This window comes from Rhineura floridana, chromosome 7 (assembly GCF_030035675.1).
Source record: "Rhineura floridana isolate rRhiFlo1 chromosome 7, rRhiFlo1.hap2, whole genome shotgun sequence".
In the NCBI taxonomy this organism is placed as follows: Eukaryota; Metazoa; Chordata; class Lepidosauria; order Squamata; family Rhineuridae; genus Rhineura; species Rhineura floridana.
In genome coordinates, this window is record NC_084486.1 from 35,868,769 (window position 1) to 35,886,237 (window position 17,469).

Sequence of the window (17,469 nt, forward strand, 5' to 3'; positions counted from 1 at the left end):
ATTTATTTCAGTAATCCATGCAACCCTGCAATGCAGATCAGTATTGTCACCTCCATACTGCAGATGGTGGACTGAAGCTGAGAGAGGATGATACAAGACTCTCTAGCGAAATCCTATCTAAAGTGACATTTGAAATGAACTTATAGCTCCAAGTGCAAGCTCTTAACATCTTGTGATGAAGACTTGGCTGCAATTCTGGAACCACCAATCCTGAAATGACCCATGAATGTATAGTTGTTGATTTGAGTAGAATCTGAACTTGTAAATACGGTGTCTGTGTTGGGCTGGTGACCAGTAGGCATTACTGTCTCTAGTAGTTTTCCATGAAGCCTGCAAGTTTGAAGACGTAACTGTGGTTAAGGGGGAGTTATGTCTATGCTCTGTCTGGGAACGGACTGCCAGGGTCGTTGCTATGGTAGCCATCTGATAGCGACTGGGAAAGTTCTAACAGAGACTATGTGTTGTTCTCTTCTGAATTATGCCTCTGAGCTGAGAGGCTGTCTTTTGTGTTTATCTATGGAGAGAGATGTACCCAGAAGGGGGGTGACTGAAGAATCTCTACATGTATTTACTCTTAAGCCTCTGGCCTTAATGTCTTAATAAAGACTCTTAACATGCTCTGAAGACGTTTTCTTGCTCAACTTAACTCCAACGTAATGTATGCTGTTTCACACAACAACACACAAGCCAACAGTCTGAAGGTCCTGATCCAGCCCCATCCTATTCTAACTACCACACTCACATGAGGAACTGAACACAGCATTTGAAAGTTCATTGCATTATACTATTTATCCTGAAAAGTTCCTACCTTTGAAACTACATTTCAGTCTGAGTTGACCTCATTTAAAAAGCCTGATGTGGATATCAGCTGACAAAAATATGAGTCATGGGCCATTATCATTTTTGCTGATTTGGGATGCTATTTTGAGATCATGTTCATGCTTTACAATTGGAAACAATAATGTTGCAACCTGTGATGTTTGTGTCTTATTAAATCTGTATACAAATTCCAGTGGTGAGAAACTGCAATTGTTTGGTTAGTGAAATGAAGTGCCTAGCATCACACCACAGCCCCAGATATCAGGAATACATGGGTTGCATTCAACTAAGTCTTACTCAGAGTAAACCCACTGGAATGAATGAACTTCAATGGGTCTACTCTGAGTAGGATTAGCATTGTATACCACCCATATTTCTCTACCATGTCTATGGCAGCACAGTCATGTCTGAATAATGTTTAATCCAGGGACCAGACACATTCATGCAACAATCAAAATATACACACTGCTTCAACATACAGCATTCAGTCAAATATACATGCCATCAGTAACCAGCAAAACCCACAGAAATTAGATATTTTGGAAACAGGGAGGGGACAGGGTTGAACTGGCCCAGGATCCCCTAGATTCTGTGAGGACAGCACTGCCACCATGTGATGGCAACAGGCCTGACCTGGGCCTCTTCGCTTTGTTGCCCTGGGAGCTGGCACAGTGAAGGGGCATTTTTCCTCCTCTTTCTCTTCTCCCCCGGGTGCCATAAGTGCTACGGCTGAGAATGTGCTGCTTCATCAAGCCCCAGCCCTGCTGCCAATAGAATAAAGTATAATGCAAATTAAAAATGGGTTTAGCTAAAAGCTGCAAATCATAAAAGCAGCATAAAACAGTAAAAAGGATTAAAATTGCATCTAAAAATCTTGGGAAACGGAAAACGTATTTTTCTGGTGTGAAAAGGTCAAGAAGGTAGGTATCAGGTGAACTTCTCTGGGAACAGCACTCCACAACTGTAGTTGCACCACTAATGTGGGCCTCTCTCTTGCAGTCATCCACCTTCTCTTAAAATGGCAGGGGCACCCACAGGTGGCATTCCAATTAAGGTATAGATAAATGTATATGGAGACAGGTGGTCTTTCACTAGTGGTGGTGGCAGGAGATAGGTGGGTGCCACTGGCAGATTGGACAGATGGGAATCAAATTCCAACTTATTCCAGACTACTAAACAAAGGTCCACCTGGACAAGCATTCAGACAACACTTGTTGTGAAAGGCAGAAAGAGAGAAAGTCAGCTGAATTTCCAGGGCAGGGAGTTTCAAAGCACAAGTGCTATGACTAACAAGGTCCTCATATGCCTGCCCACCGTGCCTGCAGTCAGCTGAAGGGCCTTCCCCTGATGATTAAAATATGTGGTCAGTCTGCATGGGAGGAGACAGTCCTTCCCCGATAGCCTGGTCCCAAATTGTTAAGGTTTGTCAAGGTTATACCAGTACTGAACTTAAGTTCATTTAGCAGCTCAGTTCCCCCCAGCTGACTGTGGTAGCACAAGGGACACAGTGCTGACACTTTGCGAGAACACTTGGGATGCCACCTTTCTTGAAGTGTAACTAGAAAGGGAATTAAAAGGGTTAACTCTATTCTTGCAGGACAGGGGACTTAGTTGATCTACAGGGTAATTTGCAGTTGCTGAATAGTACCTCTCAGCAATATATTCAAGCCCTTTATATTAAAGACAAGCAAATAGATCCTCCTATTTGTACAAATGTCTACTTTCCACCTAATCTTTCTAAAAATAGTGGCCCTAATAGTGTTTGGGATAGTTTATCTGAAACTCTGGTATTTCTGGAGTCTCAATATCCTAATACTAGTTTTTTGTTAGGTGGAGATTTTAATGCTAGAATTGGTGCTGGCCTGGCCAATCAAGTGGACTGTACAAATCATGGAGCAGGTTCACAAGATCTAACCATTGATTGAAACTCCCAGGATAAAAATATTAACAAACCAGGCCTGAGGCTCCTAGATGTCTTGTCCCTTCGTCATCGGCAGTGTCTTCATGTTTTGATAAGACTAAGGGCACATAGACTTATTTTACCAACAGAGCTGTCAGCACAATGGATTACATGGCAGTTTCTGATACCTTACTGCCTGAGATAAAAAGCTTTGAGGTTGACAACAAAGTTGAAAATGACCACTTTCCTTTGCTGTTGATAATAATCAACCTTTCAAACCTCTGTTCCCTGTTTTCACCAAAAATTGGATAGAATTCTACTTGGGGAATAGAGGATACGCTGGCCAAGTAAACTGTGTCTCTGTATTTCCCAGATATTAAAGTGTAATATCTTTACATTTCTCTGTCAAGATATCTTGGTTTCTGATTCAGATGCATTACAAGCTTACCAACTGATTACACAAAATCTCAGACTTATGTTGGTTCATAATAAACAACCTAATTTTAATAGACCAACAACTAATAGATGGTTTGACCATGAATTCAGAGCTGCCAGCAAAATACTTACGAATTATTTGCGCCAGGCTGCTAGAAACAGAGTTGACATTTCCCCTGAATACTTAGTGCTGCTGAGGTCATCTTATAACGCACTTAAAAAAAAGAAAAGTATGGCAAATCACAATGGCAACAGTTGGGCTTGGCAGTGCTGGAAAAGAAGAAGTCTCAGTTCTGGGACATTGTTTCCTCAGGTATGAGCACTGTTAGACCCATATTGGTCAAGCAAATACGTGCACATGAATTGTACACTCACTTTAGTATGCTTTATGGGACTACTGTTAAGGAATTTAGTCCTCCCATTTCCTTTGCTGCATGTAATCTTCCCCAGTGTCCTTCTGTCTCTGAATCTGAGATAAAGAATCTTATTACATCTTTCAAGCCTGGCAAGGCCCCAGGTGAAGATATGATGCCACCTGAAATATACAAGTATTTTTCAGACTGGTGGGCCCCTTTATTGGCTAAAGTGTTTACTCAAATTAATAACTCAGGTATATTTCCAGTTGGTTGGAAACAGAGCATTGTTTTCCCCGTTTATAAGAAGGGCGATAGAAGAGATCCTAACAACTACAGGCCAGTAAGTCTTTTGGACATAGATTCTAAATTATACAGCAAATTTATCTTAAACAGGCTACAGGATTGGGAAACTTCTAATCATATCATTCACATCAAACAGGCTTTAAAAAATTTAAAACAATTAAAAAAAACACATGCTAAAATGCCTGGAAGAGGAAAGTCTTGACCTGGTGCCGAAAAGATAACAGTGATGGCGCCAGGCACACCTCGTCAAAAAGATCATTCCATAATTTGGGGGCCACCACTGAGAAGGCCCTCTCCCTTGTTGCCACCCTTTGAGCTTCCCTGAGTAGGCACCCGGAGGAGGGCCTTAGATGTTGAGCATAGTGTACAGGTGGGTTTGTATCGGGAGAGGCATTCCATCAGGCATTGTGGTCCCAAGCTGTATAAGGCTTTATAGGTTAAAATCAGCACCTTGAATCGAGCTCGGAAGCATACAGGCAGCCAATGCAAGCGGGCCAGAATTGGTTTTATATGTTCGGACCATCCAGTCTCTGTTACCAATCTGGCCGCTGCATTTTGCACAAGCTGCAGTTTCTGAACCGTCTTCAAAGGCAGCCCCACTTAGAGTGCACTGCAGTAATCTTTTGTGCTTTCCTCTTTACTAATATGTTATAGCTGTTGTAAACAGCTCTATGTTTTAATTCTATTAATCCTTTTGTTTGTATCTGCAATGGCCTTTGGCCCAAGCAGTAACAGTAATGAACTGAAAACTGAAACTGCAAGAACACTTACAGCTCCTATTCCACAAAGGAAGGCCATTTCACAGTTTATGAAAAGGCAAACCTGTCCTCACCCCTCCATGTGTACACTCAACAGGGAGCTGCAGGCTATAACAGTTCCCTAAGTAGTGCACTTGTATAACACACATATTTGAAAACGTGTATTTCCTGCATTCACACTTTAAATTTCTAAGGTACACTTAAAGCATCTTGGTGCACATGTTAAACAAATAACATGTGAAGTGACCTCAAGATGCTGGGATCCTCTGACCTTCTTAGGTGACACATAGAGATAACTGCACAAATGAAGAAACCCTGCTCTTGATTTGTGCACCAGAACAAATATTTGGGAACGGACCATAGCACAGTGATAGAGCATCTGCCTTGGCTACAGTTCCAAGGTTCATTCCCAGAAGGTCCCAGGTTCATTCCCAGATGTCTCCAGACAGAACTGGAAATGTCCTCGGCTTGGAACTCTGAAAAGCCACTGCCAGTCAGTGTAAACAATACTGAGCTAGATGGACCAATGGCCTGACTCGGTATAAGGTAGCTTCCAATTCTTAAGGGTAGGGGGGAAATAATAAGAAGAAAGTGGGGAAAAGAAGGAAGGAAGAGTCCAGCATTGTGTCCTATCTTCTGTCTGTTTTTCAGAGAAAGAGTACTGCAAGGTCCTTGGCTGAGACAAAGGTTTATCACACAACAAGCCTATCTGTAAAGCCCAACCACACCTCCACAAGCCCGTGCTGTGTTTTGTAAAACAAACAAACACAGCCCAGAGGGTCTAAGGTATTATTCACCCAGTATATTTTACTCAAAGCCACTGCTGGCCAAAGAACTAGCCTGAAGCAAATCTGAAACCAGTGCATTTGTGACCTATAGGCTTAGTTCCTATACCTTAATAGATCTGGGAAAGAAGCCAGAAAAGCTTGAGCTGGAAAACATTGCAGCACACTACAGCAGGAAGGTGTGGCTGTTGCTCCTTGTTCTGCTGTCTCCTGAAATCCATTTTCTCCTGCTGCCCCTCCATATTCCCATTTCAGCCTGCTGCTTAAAGATGACACAAACATGTAAGAATAGTCCATAAATATTGTTACATGTTTCTCAGGGTTTGATTTCCTCTGTAGGAGAGATCCCTGAAGACTTAAAATTACATTTTTGGTAACATTTGACTTATTTACAAATATACATGAAGAACAGTGGTTCCCAACCTTTATGAGTACGGACCTTTGTAAGCTCAAAAACATTTGTGACCCCCCCCCGCCAATTGTAATGCTAGCCTCTGTTAATTGAAAAAATGGTGCATTGCAAAATCACATCTCCAAATAACCCTTTCCATAAAAAGCTCCCTGCAGACAGGGAGGCGTTGCTTCCAATCAAATTGGGATCCCGCTCCATCCCCCACAATCTGTCCAGTCCTGTCTCCCAACACCGGTGGGTTACGGTGTTGGACTAAGATCCAGGTTCAAATCCCCAGCCAGCCAGCAAGCCCACTGGGTGACCTTGGACCAGACACAGTCTCTCGGCCTAGCCTATCTCACAGGGCTGGTGTGAGGATAAAATGGAAAGGAGGAACCATGTGGATCACCTTGAGCAACTTGGAGGAAAGGTGGGATATAAATGCAACAATAAGTAAATAAATACATTTCAGCTGAAGTATGTGGACCCCAGCCTCAGCCAACCTGCTGACCATTTTTAAAATCACCACCATCATCAAGAAGCAGCAACATAGTAGTAGTGGAGATGCTAGATTGTGCAGACAAAAGGGTAGATTGAGGACAGGTTAGTGCTTGTAGGCCTTGGGATGATCATAAGAACTGATGACTTGGTTAGCGTGCACTTGGGGACCGAGAATGGAGAAGACAGATCAGCGCGCACGCACACACACAAACATGCCTGCTCCTCCTGCAAGCATCTGCAGGCATCCATGCATTTGGGCACATGGGACAGAGGAAGCTCTCAACTGCCGCAGCATCTTGGAGAGAGAGATTGGGAGGGGTGGAGTGTAGGTGGAAGAAAGGGGGATGCTGGCACACACACTTAGCCTCAGAGATGCAGGGCGAGCAAGTCCTGAGTTTCCTCACTGCTCCTTAGCTCCGTCTGGACCGAAGGCGAGATATGGGCGACCTCGCAAATAAGAATAATTTTTAAAAGGAGGTGGCAGCGAAGCAGGAGCCAAGAAAGGTGGGCAGGGTGGCTGCCAGGAAGGAAGGGGGAAAGCAGCCTTTCCTTGTAGTCTTGCTTCTTTTTGCTTCACAAAAAGCCCTCTCCTCTCGTTCTGAGTATGGGCATCAGCAGCAGCAGCAAGGAGACAGGCGTAAGCAATAGTAATCCCCTCTTCTTCCTTGAAGCTCCACCCTCAGCCTCCTTTGACATCTGCCACGTTTTAAAGGCAGATGCTTGCCCTCGGCGTGCCTAAAAGACGCTCTGGTGCTTCAGCAAAAGTCCTCCCCTATCATATGGCGTAAGGAGGAGGTGTCATCTGCAGCAGCAGTGGGGAGCAGACAGAGTCCAGGGAGTGATGACTTTTTTAAAAAAAAGTAATAAATAATTCATTTATTTACTGTTTATGGCCCCCTCCGGATTACTTTGCGGCCCCCGTGGGGGTCATGGCACCTAGTTTGGGAACCACTGAGGTAGAGCATAGGTGAAGACAAGGAACAATCCACTTCTACCAGCAGTAGTGCGGTGGCAAATTCAGAAGTGCACGGTCCCATGCCCCTCCTTCTTTTTGCTGTTGGATTGAGAATAAGATCCTTGTTAATGCCTCCTCTCACAACAACAGATGTTGCTAGGAGCCAATAAACACAAAATGGGAGAGTGTTAGCTACTGAAAAGTCTTCTCAGTGGCCATCTCACCTCCTTTCACTCTGATTGGCTCCAATCAGCAGGAAAGGACAAGGAAGCATGTTAGAAGACTCTTCTCAGTGGCTAACACACACTCCTTTCATGCTGACTGGCTCATAGGGTCAGGGTTAGGGACCCTGCTCCCCAAAAAGCAAGGGGTCTAAGACCCCCTGAGACCCTGGACGACTACACCACAGTCTACCAGGCAGCAGTTCTGCTATCTCACATCAGATCTCCAGACAGAAGCACCCAACACAAGATACCTTCCATCCTTCAGTTCCCATGTCTGACTCTGCTTCTCTCTCTCTCCACACACAAACATGATTATTTTGTTCCTTCACAGACACAGTTTACAACTGCCCCCGCCCCAGTGTGTGTGACCTGCAAAGTAGCCTCTCTTATTCAAAAACCTCCAGAGAGCTCTCCAGTTATTTCCTAACCATTAGGTCCACAGAGGAAATATTAATCATTTATTCTGGACTATTACCCAAGCAACTTGCCTGACAAAAAATGTGGCTATAGGAGCATAGGAAGCTGCTTTATACCAAGTGAGATCATTGGTTCATCTAGCTCAGTATTGTGTAAACTGACTCTCCAGGGTTTCAGTCATGGATCTTTCCCTACTCTACCTGGAGATGCGTAGATGGGACCTTCTGCGTGCATTACAGATGCTCTACCACTGAATGCAGATAAAGTAAATTATTTTGCAGATCGAACAGGTATTGGACTGAGTTTTAGAAACTTATGATAGCACTCTGGAGCATCTGTGATCCAGCTAGTAGCCTTCCATCCAGCTCACCTAACAGACATTTTTCCATGGCTCTTTTTCAGCCAAGCTAAGATTGGGGGAGATAGGAGAACCAGAAAGCTCTTGGGCTCAGAAGAAAAGCCAGAGGTAGGTGCATGGGATAGAATAATGCAAATCTAGCTATATTTTCCAAGCAGGGTTGGTGGGTCAGGCATGAACAAGAGGGAATAATTGATTGTGAAGAATCACTGAAAGAATTATCTCAAATGTCTGGAAGTGGTAGATGGAGGCTACGTGTCACATCAGTTCTGCCTGTTGATGTAGCATAAATGTCACATTTAGCCCATAGTACAGAAATGTTTTGCTTATCCTAGTCTAGAGAGATAACAGACAAAAGGCACTTTCAACACAGCCTTGGTTCAGCTCACTGAAGCAAACCCCTCTGCCCCGGGGGCAATGGTGGTTTAGAATCATAGCCAAGCCTGTTATATAGTAACATAGCTGTTCAGAAGTCTAGACATTTTTAGTTGCCAAATTCTTAACTCACTAAAGCTAAGAAACCACACCTGACACACACATACATACCCAAATTTTCTTTCTTTTGGCATGCAGTAATTCATGATGTAGCTGACCTACTGCAAGCGTGGCACAAGGGCTTAGGTTCACCAAGGACACTTCAAGCATTGTCAGGGCAAAGGCTAATTTGGAATCTGCATGTGTGAGGGTTAGACCTGAATCCCTCAAGTAGGGAGCGGACATAGAAAGGAAGGATAGCCTTGTGCTATGTTTCTCCATGTTGATTGCCTGCATGCACGTAAACTACAGTCCTATGCTCATGTATGGAAACATTATTTGTGAATATATGGATACACAACACTTTTCTGAGAGTATGTTCTACTGGGAGCTACTTGTAAAATTAATATTAACTACTAATTAAAATCCTAAAGGATTTCATTAAGATCTTTAAAGATGTCATTAAGATCGTTTTGAATGAGAGAAGTACAAACTAGTTACTGCTGAGTGTGCATATAGGATCATACTATTCAGCTGCAATCCTATGCACATTTAATCTAAGCCCCGTTGAACACAGTGGGGCTTACTTCTGAGTAAAAATGCATAGGATTGGGCTGCACGCAATCCAATACATAATTTTTTATTATTATCTTTGCGAAATCATGGAGGATAGGTGAAGTGTCTGGTGACTGGAAGAGGACTAATGTTGTCCCTATCTTCAAAAACAAGGAGCCTGGGAACTATAGACCAGTCAGTCTGACATCTATCCCTGGGAAAATCCTGGAGCAGATGATAAAGCAGTCGATCTGTAAATAAATTGAAAACAATGCAGTGATTACTAGAAGCCAACATAGATTTGTCAAGAACAAATCCTGCCAAACCAATCTTATCTCATTTTTTGACTGGGTAACTTCCCTGGCAGACTGTGGGAAAGCTGTGGACATAATATATCTTCACTTCAGCAAAGCTTTTGAAAAAGTGCTCCATGATATTCTCATTAGCAAGCTAACTAAATATGGGCTGGATGGAACAGCTGTCAGGTGGATCCACAATTGGCTACAGAATCATACAAGGAGTGCTTATCAATGGTTCCTTCTCAAACTGGGGGTAGGTAACAAGTAGGGTACTGCAGGGCTCAATCCTGGGCCCCGTGCTCTTCAATATTTTTACTAATGACTTGGATGAACAGGTGCAAGGGATGCTTATCAAATTTGCAGATGATACAAAATTGGGAGGGATATCTAATGCCTTGGAAGACAGAAGCAACATTCAAAGTAATCTTGATAGGTTGGAGCATTTGTCTGAAAACAAAAGAATGACATTTAACAGAGATAAGTGCAAAGCTCTACACTGAGAAAAAAAATCAAATGCACAGTTATAAGATGGGGGATACTTGGCTCAGCAATACTACATGCGAGAAGGATCTTGGAATTCTTGTTGATCACAAGCTGAATATGAGCCAACAGTGCAATGTGGCTGCAAAAAAGGCAAACATTATTTTAGGCTGCATTTACAGAAGTACAGTTTCCAAATTGTGTGAAGTATTAGTTCTCTATTCGGCACTGGTTAGGCCTGATCTTGCGTACTGTGTCTGGCTCTGTACACCACACTTTAAAGAAGGCTGCAGACAAACTGAACAGGTTCAGAGGAGGGCAACAAGCATGATCGGGGACTGGAAACAAAGCCCTGTGAGGAGAGACTGAAATAAATGGGCATGTTTAGCCAAGAAAGGTGAAGCATAAATAAATAAATAAATAGCCTTGAGAAATGAGGATTGTGGGGAGATATGGTAACCCTTGGGAGATTGTCACACAGAGGAGGGCCAGGATCTTTTTCAGTCATCCCAGAGTGCAGGACATGGAATAATAGGCTCAAGTTACAGGAAGCCAGATTTCGGCTGAACATCTGGAAAAATTTCCTATTAGAACGGTACGATAATGGAACCAGTTACCTAGGGATGTGATGAGCTCTCCAACAACACTGGAGGCATTCAAGAGGCGGCTGGACAGCCATCTGTTGGGGATGCTTGAAGCTGGATTCCTGCATTGAGCAAGGGGTTGTATACTCGATGGCCTTATAGGCCCCTTCCAAACCCACGATTCTGATTCTAAGTGCCTACGTAAGCATTATACAGACTACTCAGCTAATTCTGAATGAACATGCAAAGGATCAAGCTGCAGTTGTCCCTCTCACATGACTTTGCTTTTCCCGTCTTCTAATCAACCCTTCTTTCCTTTTTGACAAACCCTCCTCTCCGCTCTCAAGTTTAAGATGAATCAGTGTCACCAGACCTGGGCAAGACTGGGGGGCGGGGAAAAGTAGAAGAGAGAGGGGGGACGCGTGCGCACTATGACACTGCTTTGAAGCTAGGGAAGAGGAGCAATCTGATTTTCTTTCTCTTTTGTACCACTGAGCTTGCGCAATAACTGCAAGTTGGATTTCAGCTACCAGCTTCGATCCGCCCACTTGGGCGCACGCGCAGCAGCAGCAGCTTTCATATAGGAGGTCGATCAGCTGGTACTCCCGCATTGCAGACGGCGGAGCCTGAGGGAAACGGGAAGGCACAATGCAGCGCTTCAGTTATCTCATCCTTCTCGGCTTGCTGGCGGCGGGTAAGAAAGCGAGGCCGCGTCCTCTGTCCCCTTAGGCCCAGGCGGAGAGGCAGCAGCTGCTTCAGGTGTCATTGAAGAGATGGAAAGTTGAAAGAGTCCTGGAGTTTGGCTTTTGGTTGGTGTGGCTTTCGGCGTGTTTTTTTAAAATTAGTACGGTTTTCCGGGTGTCTCAGCGGAGGCGGCGTTGAAGGGGGAGAAAGGCGGAGGTGCGAGTGAAGGAAAGAGCGAGGAGCCATGGAGTCCCGCCCTAAGTAAGGGCAGGAAGATTTTTATTTAGAAAAGGTAGCTCGCCTTTTCTCTCAGTCGCCGCCATTTAAGAGCGCCCCACTTCGACCCCCCAGTCCACCTCTTTCCTTTTCCTCCCTCTCTTTCCCCCGTCTCCCTCCTTGCTTGCGATAGCCTTCACAAGGCGATTTTCTTCTCCTCAGCCGCAACTTTTTCTTTCCCCGCCGGTGTGCAGCGTATTTATTTATTTCAAATGAAGGTATTTCTATATACCGGTTTTCAGGCGCACCTCATAAAACGGTTGACATAAAATTACCACAACACCAAGTATCAGTGAAGATATTACAACAACGCATAAAAGGACCCCGCCCCACCCGCTGTGAAGGAGGAAAACGCAAGTCACTGGCGGGGTGGGCGTTTGTGTGTTTGCCGGGGGAATGTGTCCCCGGCCTTGTGCAATGGTGGCGGCGGCCTTGGTGACATGTTTCGTTTATCCGCGGGGCGTAGCTGTGCTGCCGCCTCTCCCCCATAAATGGAACTGCCTGCCCTTGTTATCATGCCTGCCAGCTGAATTCACGGGTTTTCTTTTTTCTATCTTTCTATCTAATGTTTGCTCAGCAGACTGCTTCGGAAGGTGGGCCTCCTTCCTTGGAAGTATCAAGGCACAGGCTAGATGACCATCTGTCAGGGATGCTATAGTTGCATCTGCATTGTAGATCATGCACTGAGCGGGGGGCTGGAGTAGATGACCTCCAGTGTCTCTTCTAATTGGGTGATTCTTTCCCCCCCCTTAAGAATATTGCTGGATTAGAGCAAGGTCCAGAGTTGTGTATTCAGCAGCAGCGATTCAAATGTATCCCTGGACGATAATGAGGCTAGGATATAAAGTTGGTGGTTATCCTGTGTCCCATGTTCGTTCCCAGCATCTGGTACTGAGGGTTCCTCTAGACATGGAAGTTCCATCTGTCATGATTGACAGGTCTGTTAGCAACAGTTGTTGCTTCCATATTGCTTTCCCAAGTACAGTATCTTTTGTTTTTGGCGTTTTAGTCTTATTTCAGTGTACATCTTTCCTGTACATAAGACAGGAAAATATCAATGAGCCTCTGAGCTGAGTCTTCCTCCAATAAACACACACGCTTTGATTCTTCAGATGTTGACCTCTCCGCTTATTCCTCAGTATGTAGCGCAAGTAGGGAGTGAGTGGCACTACATTAAAATACCTGCAGAAAAGGCTTCTTTTGAAGAGTGGCAGTTGATGCAACTGCAATATATGCTGTGAAAAGCAGATAGGAAAGTCATTGAACCAAAATATATGCAGAAGAGCAGCATCTAGAACATACAGCACAGCATTGCAAATAAGTCTAAGAGCTTTCAGGCCACAAATGTTTACATAGTCATGGTATATTGAGAACCTGAGGAAAAGGGGATGAGAAAAACCCAATTCTTATATTTGCAGTAAAATGATCCTCCCAGGAATTAGTTAACTACATTTCAGAAGCAAGTCATTAATCACAAGCCTACCATAGCATAATGTGTGCACTTCTGGTATTTAGTTTATTAGCCTAAAACAGATTACTCTAGAGTTTATATCCTAAAACTGTGTAGCCTCACATACATATCCCAAATTGTAATTTAGTAACACTGGAAAGGGGGTAGCGGTGGATGGCTTGGCAAGTGGCTTTTGGATAAGAATTAGTGATTTGAGCCTTAATTCAACCTGGTGCACTTACACATTTAATAGACCCAAAGGTGTGTGCCAGATTATAGATTAGCCTTCAGCTTAAGTTCCTTTATTTTGGTAAGGAACAAACTGAAAATATGACTGCAACATTTCTGAAGAATCTTTGGATAATATTCCAGTACTCATGGCCATGTTCTGACAATCTCTAGCCTAAAAAACAACCGAACAAAAGCTTGAGGATTGTAAATTCTAGAAGAGTAAAACTACTACCAACATGTACTTCTGATGTCTGCTTTGGATCTTGATGATCACATTTAGGAAACATAGTTTGAATACACTTTCTCAGAGCATTGCAGCAACTTGTGACTGGATAAGCTGAAGAAAACTATATCCTTGGGTGTCACAAACTGCAACAATTATGTTGCGGCACCAAGCATGATGCAACATGGGTTGAAATGAGCCCTGCAGGTTTACTTAACACTCTAGAAAATCATAAAATGGATAATGTAAAGGAAAGATCTGGGGATATGTAGCCATAGTTAATCCTGAGACTTGATCAAAGCTACCCAAAATGTTCAAACCTGCCCTCCTTCTCCCCATCCCCTTCTGCCTGTTCCCATCCCCCTCCTCCCCTACCCCTGCCCATCCTCCTTCTTAACCATCCCCCCATAGTCAGTTTCACCTATCCTAAACATAACTGTAGGGGAGTAAATCACATTGAACTCAGTAAGTGTGCAAATGATCAGTCCATTCTCAGCAAACTTGCACAGGATCCCATTTCTTAACTCCTGGATTAAAAAGCAAAGAAATTCACTGATAGGCCAAAAAACCCCTTGCGATTTAAGAATGTACCTATAGCCAACAGATATATCTATCAAACTTTAAAAAGTAGGGAAATTGGGCAGCTCTAGTGACTGCAGGAGGGGAGCAGGAGACCTGACCTCTCTGAGATATTGTACTGCCCTACAAATTTGTCAAAATGCAAACATAATTTGGGTTGGTCTTTCACAGTCCAATCCACTTCCTGTGGAGCTTGGAAGAATTTGTTAAGGTGCCTCTGAGCATATGGTGAGTGGTGGCAACACCTGCAATCAGCCCAGATAACAGAAACAAGACATGTTCTATGCTAATCTTGTTTTAGCAGGGAGGAAGCAATAATAAGACAGTTGATATAGTTCAGATAGTCACTTTAAATATGTTTGATTTACTTTACAATTTTAGTGACGTTTCCTATAGTAAATCATTTTCTTTTGCTTCTGTTTCTGTAAATATGTGAAGTTCAGCAATACTGCTAAATTTACACTAAAAAACTCCAAAAACAATTGTAGAATAATGGTGCTTACTATTCTGCAGAATAGTCTCCTGTGGACATGAGGAGTGTCTTAGGTTGCACAAGATAAAACAGTGGGAGGTGAAATATATTCTAGCAAAATTCTAGGTGTGCTCTGTTTTTGATTGACCATGCCTATCTTTCCTTAAGTGGAATGGCTTAAGCACAGCAGGCTGAAAACATGCACCTTGGGCAGGCCAAGTTTTTTTTTTTTTTTCAACAGCTAGATTCACTGCTTAAGTAGCAACATAATCAGTCTGATTTTACATCAGACTGCAGTTTCAGATTCAAGTGTTAATGCACCCAAAATAGAAATAGAACATAACCTCCAGTTTGAAACACAAAAGGTTGTCTTCACTAACATATGACATTGACCAATAAAAAACCTTTGAAATTAATAAAAATTTAACACGGATTTCTAGGATGAATAATGAGAGACATATAATTTTTCTAGATTAGATTCTCTGTAGAAACATTGGTAACACATGGAGAAGCAAAGTAAGAACACCAACATGCTGCCCAATTTCCCTGCTTTTTAACGTTTGATAGAAATATCTGTTGACTTATAGGTACATTCTTAACCACAAGGGGTTTTTTTGCCTATTAGTGAATTAACGTATCATTGAAAAGAGTACTTCATACTGTTTCTAACAACTAGACCTTGCATCTCTTTGTCGCACTCCATATATCTTGAACATATTCTTTTACTTTTTTTAACCTATAGAGAGGATGTCTTTAAAATTTTTGTATATAGGATCTTTCTTTTAAACCACAGTTAAGACTCTTGGTGATGTTCTAAGTATGGGAATAAAGGAACATGAGCTCTGGACAATTTTGTCTTTCCAGTGTTCTGTTCTGCTTCACTCTGCCTTGGTCCCTCCTCACAAACAAGATGCCCATGACTGAAAGGCTCAAGCAAGGCCTGGTCGTTACTGGGCAAAATAGAGCAGTTTCTGTTTCATGAAGTGAAAATAAAATACCTATATTGGGTAGGTAAAGTTTGAAAAGTGGTCACATTGGTCGTTTTACATTGAGTTAAATTAGGCTTTTCTATATATCTGGTAGAGACTTAGTTTAAGGATTTAACCATAGGGCTGATATGCTTATACTTAGATTTTACATTAACGATTATTTGAGAAACTTAATGCTTACTTTTTTAAAGGAAGTCCAATTTAAATAAAATCCAGGGTTCCTAAAATTAAAAACCTTCAATTTTTATCTACCTTCTTTCATTCAAGCTCTGTGCTATGTGATGAGAACCCAGCTTTGTTTGGATTTATGTTTAGAATATTTCAGAATTGTCAATAAGCAGTTTTCCTGCTACATATCTTGAAGATTCAAGCCTTGGCCTTACTAACAACAATCAATTGAGGGTTACCCTAGAGTTTATTTGGGCCTCAACCTGGTGACTCTTCACAGCTGCATCTTGAGCAAAGAAACAACCAAATGGATCACTTTAACAATTGGTTTTTCCTTTTCGTTGTAACTAAACAAAGAGAAAAGGTATTGTATTGGGGAATTACTGCGTTTGCAATATTTATGTGAAAATAAGACTTTTATAGGTTGGATCTTATTCTTAAAGTTAGTCTTACAGCATTACCAGTAAGAATTGAGACAACGAATTTGATCTCTAAAATACATACATGGGTTTGTAATGTTAATAGCACTCTATGAGGTTCTGCTGAAGCTCCCAAATGCTTTTTAGAAGAGTCGGAAACGACTCGCACTACAAGTGCGAGGACACCTTTTTACCTTTATAACCAGGTGCATCGGTTATAATGTGTAAATATATAATTTTCAACAGTGGCATAAACAAGGACAGGTAATTTTGGGTTCCTTGTTAAAGCTCACTCTGAATTCTTGAAAGGTGGTGGAGCCAAGAACCTGCCTCAGTATGAATTGTCTTGTTACCACTTCCTATTAAGTGATGAATAGAGATACTAGTAACAGCTCTGTGGCCCAGAACAGGGCTGTGCTGCCAGTGCTCCTTCCAAACAGCTGATGCACCTGACCTGACTTGATGTTTCTAACATGCTTTACGAAATCTGATGTTTGTTGACTTAAAACATCACCTTAACAATCTTCAAATGCTTTCAGGGGGATTATTAGGGACAATTAAAAGGCCAGAATAAGCTATTAACTTATTTTGGTTATCCTTTCATGCTTGGCATAGCTCTGACAACATTGTAACATGATACTTATACCTGAAGTCATGGTAACTTCTGGGGTGTCCAAAAATTGGGGAAAACATCTTTCAGCTGGCTTGAGACACCAGTTTGGCATAGAGTCATAGAATAGTAGAGTTGGAGGGGGCCATTGAGTCCAACCCTGCTCAGTGCAGGAATCCAAGTTAAAGCATGCCTGACAGGTAGCTGTCCTGTTTTGGGGCAAGGTGCTTGAGAAGGTGGTGGCATAGCTTCAAGCATGCTTGGAGGAAGCTATTACTTGGATCTGTTCCAGTGTGGCTTCAGGCCCGTTCATGGCATGGAAACTGCCTTGGTTGCCCTGGTTGATGACCTTTGTCAGGAGAGAGATGGGGGAATGCGACCCTGCTCATTCTCCTTGATCTCTCAGTGGCTTTTTATATTGTTGACTATGGTATCCTTCTGGAACGTCTGAAGGAGATGGGTATTGGGGGTACATTCTTCAGTGGTTCTGCTCATACTTCCAGAGCCACTTCTAAAAAGTAGTTATGGGAGGCTACTGTTCAGCACCATGGGAATTATCCTGTGGGGTTCTGCAGGGTTCCATCTTGTCCCCCATGCTATTTAAACTCTATATGAAGTCACTGGAAGCTGTCATCAAGAGATTTGGAGTGAGGTGCCATCAATATGCAGATGACACCAAGCTGTACCTCTATTCCATCTGAATCAGGAGAGGCAGTTGAGAAGTTGAACCAGTGCTTGGAGGCAGTGAAGGACTGGATGTGGGCCAATAAATTG

General features: G+C 42.8%; 1 protein-coding gene across 2 annotated transcripts in view; it reads left to right on the forward strand.

Annotated features, from left to right (window-relative positions):
• Positions 1-11,169: 11,169 nt before the first annotated feature.
• LOC133388838 (prosaposin-like) overlaps positions 11,170-17,469 on the forward strand; it is a 43,960-nt gene continuing 37,660 nt past the window's right edge. Inside the window, exon 1 of one of the 2 annotated variants that reach the window (XM_061635250.1) lies at positions 11,170-11,288. In XM_061635250.1, the coding sequence (XP_061491234.1) occupies positions 11,243-11,288 (46 nt within the window). In that variant the 5' untranslated portion in view covers positions 11,170-11,242. The remainder of the gene's footprint in view (positions 11,289-17,469) is intronic. The other variant, XM_061635251.1, reaches the window with a different exon arrangement.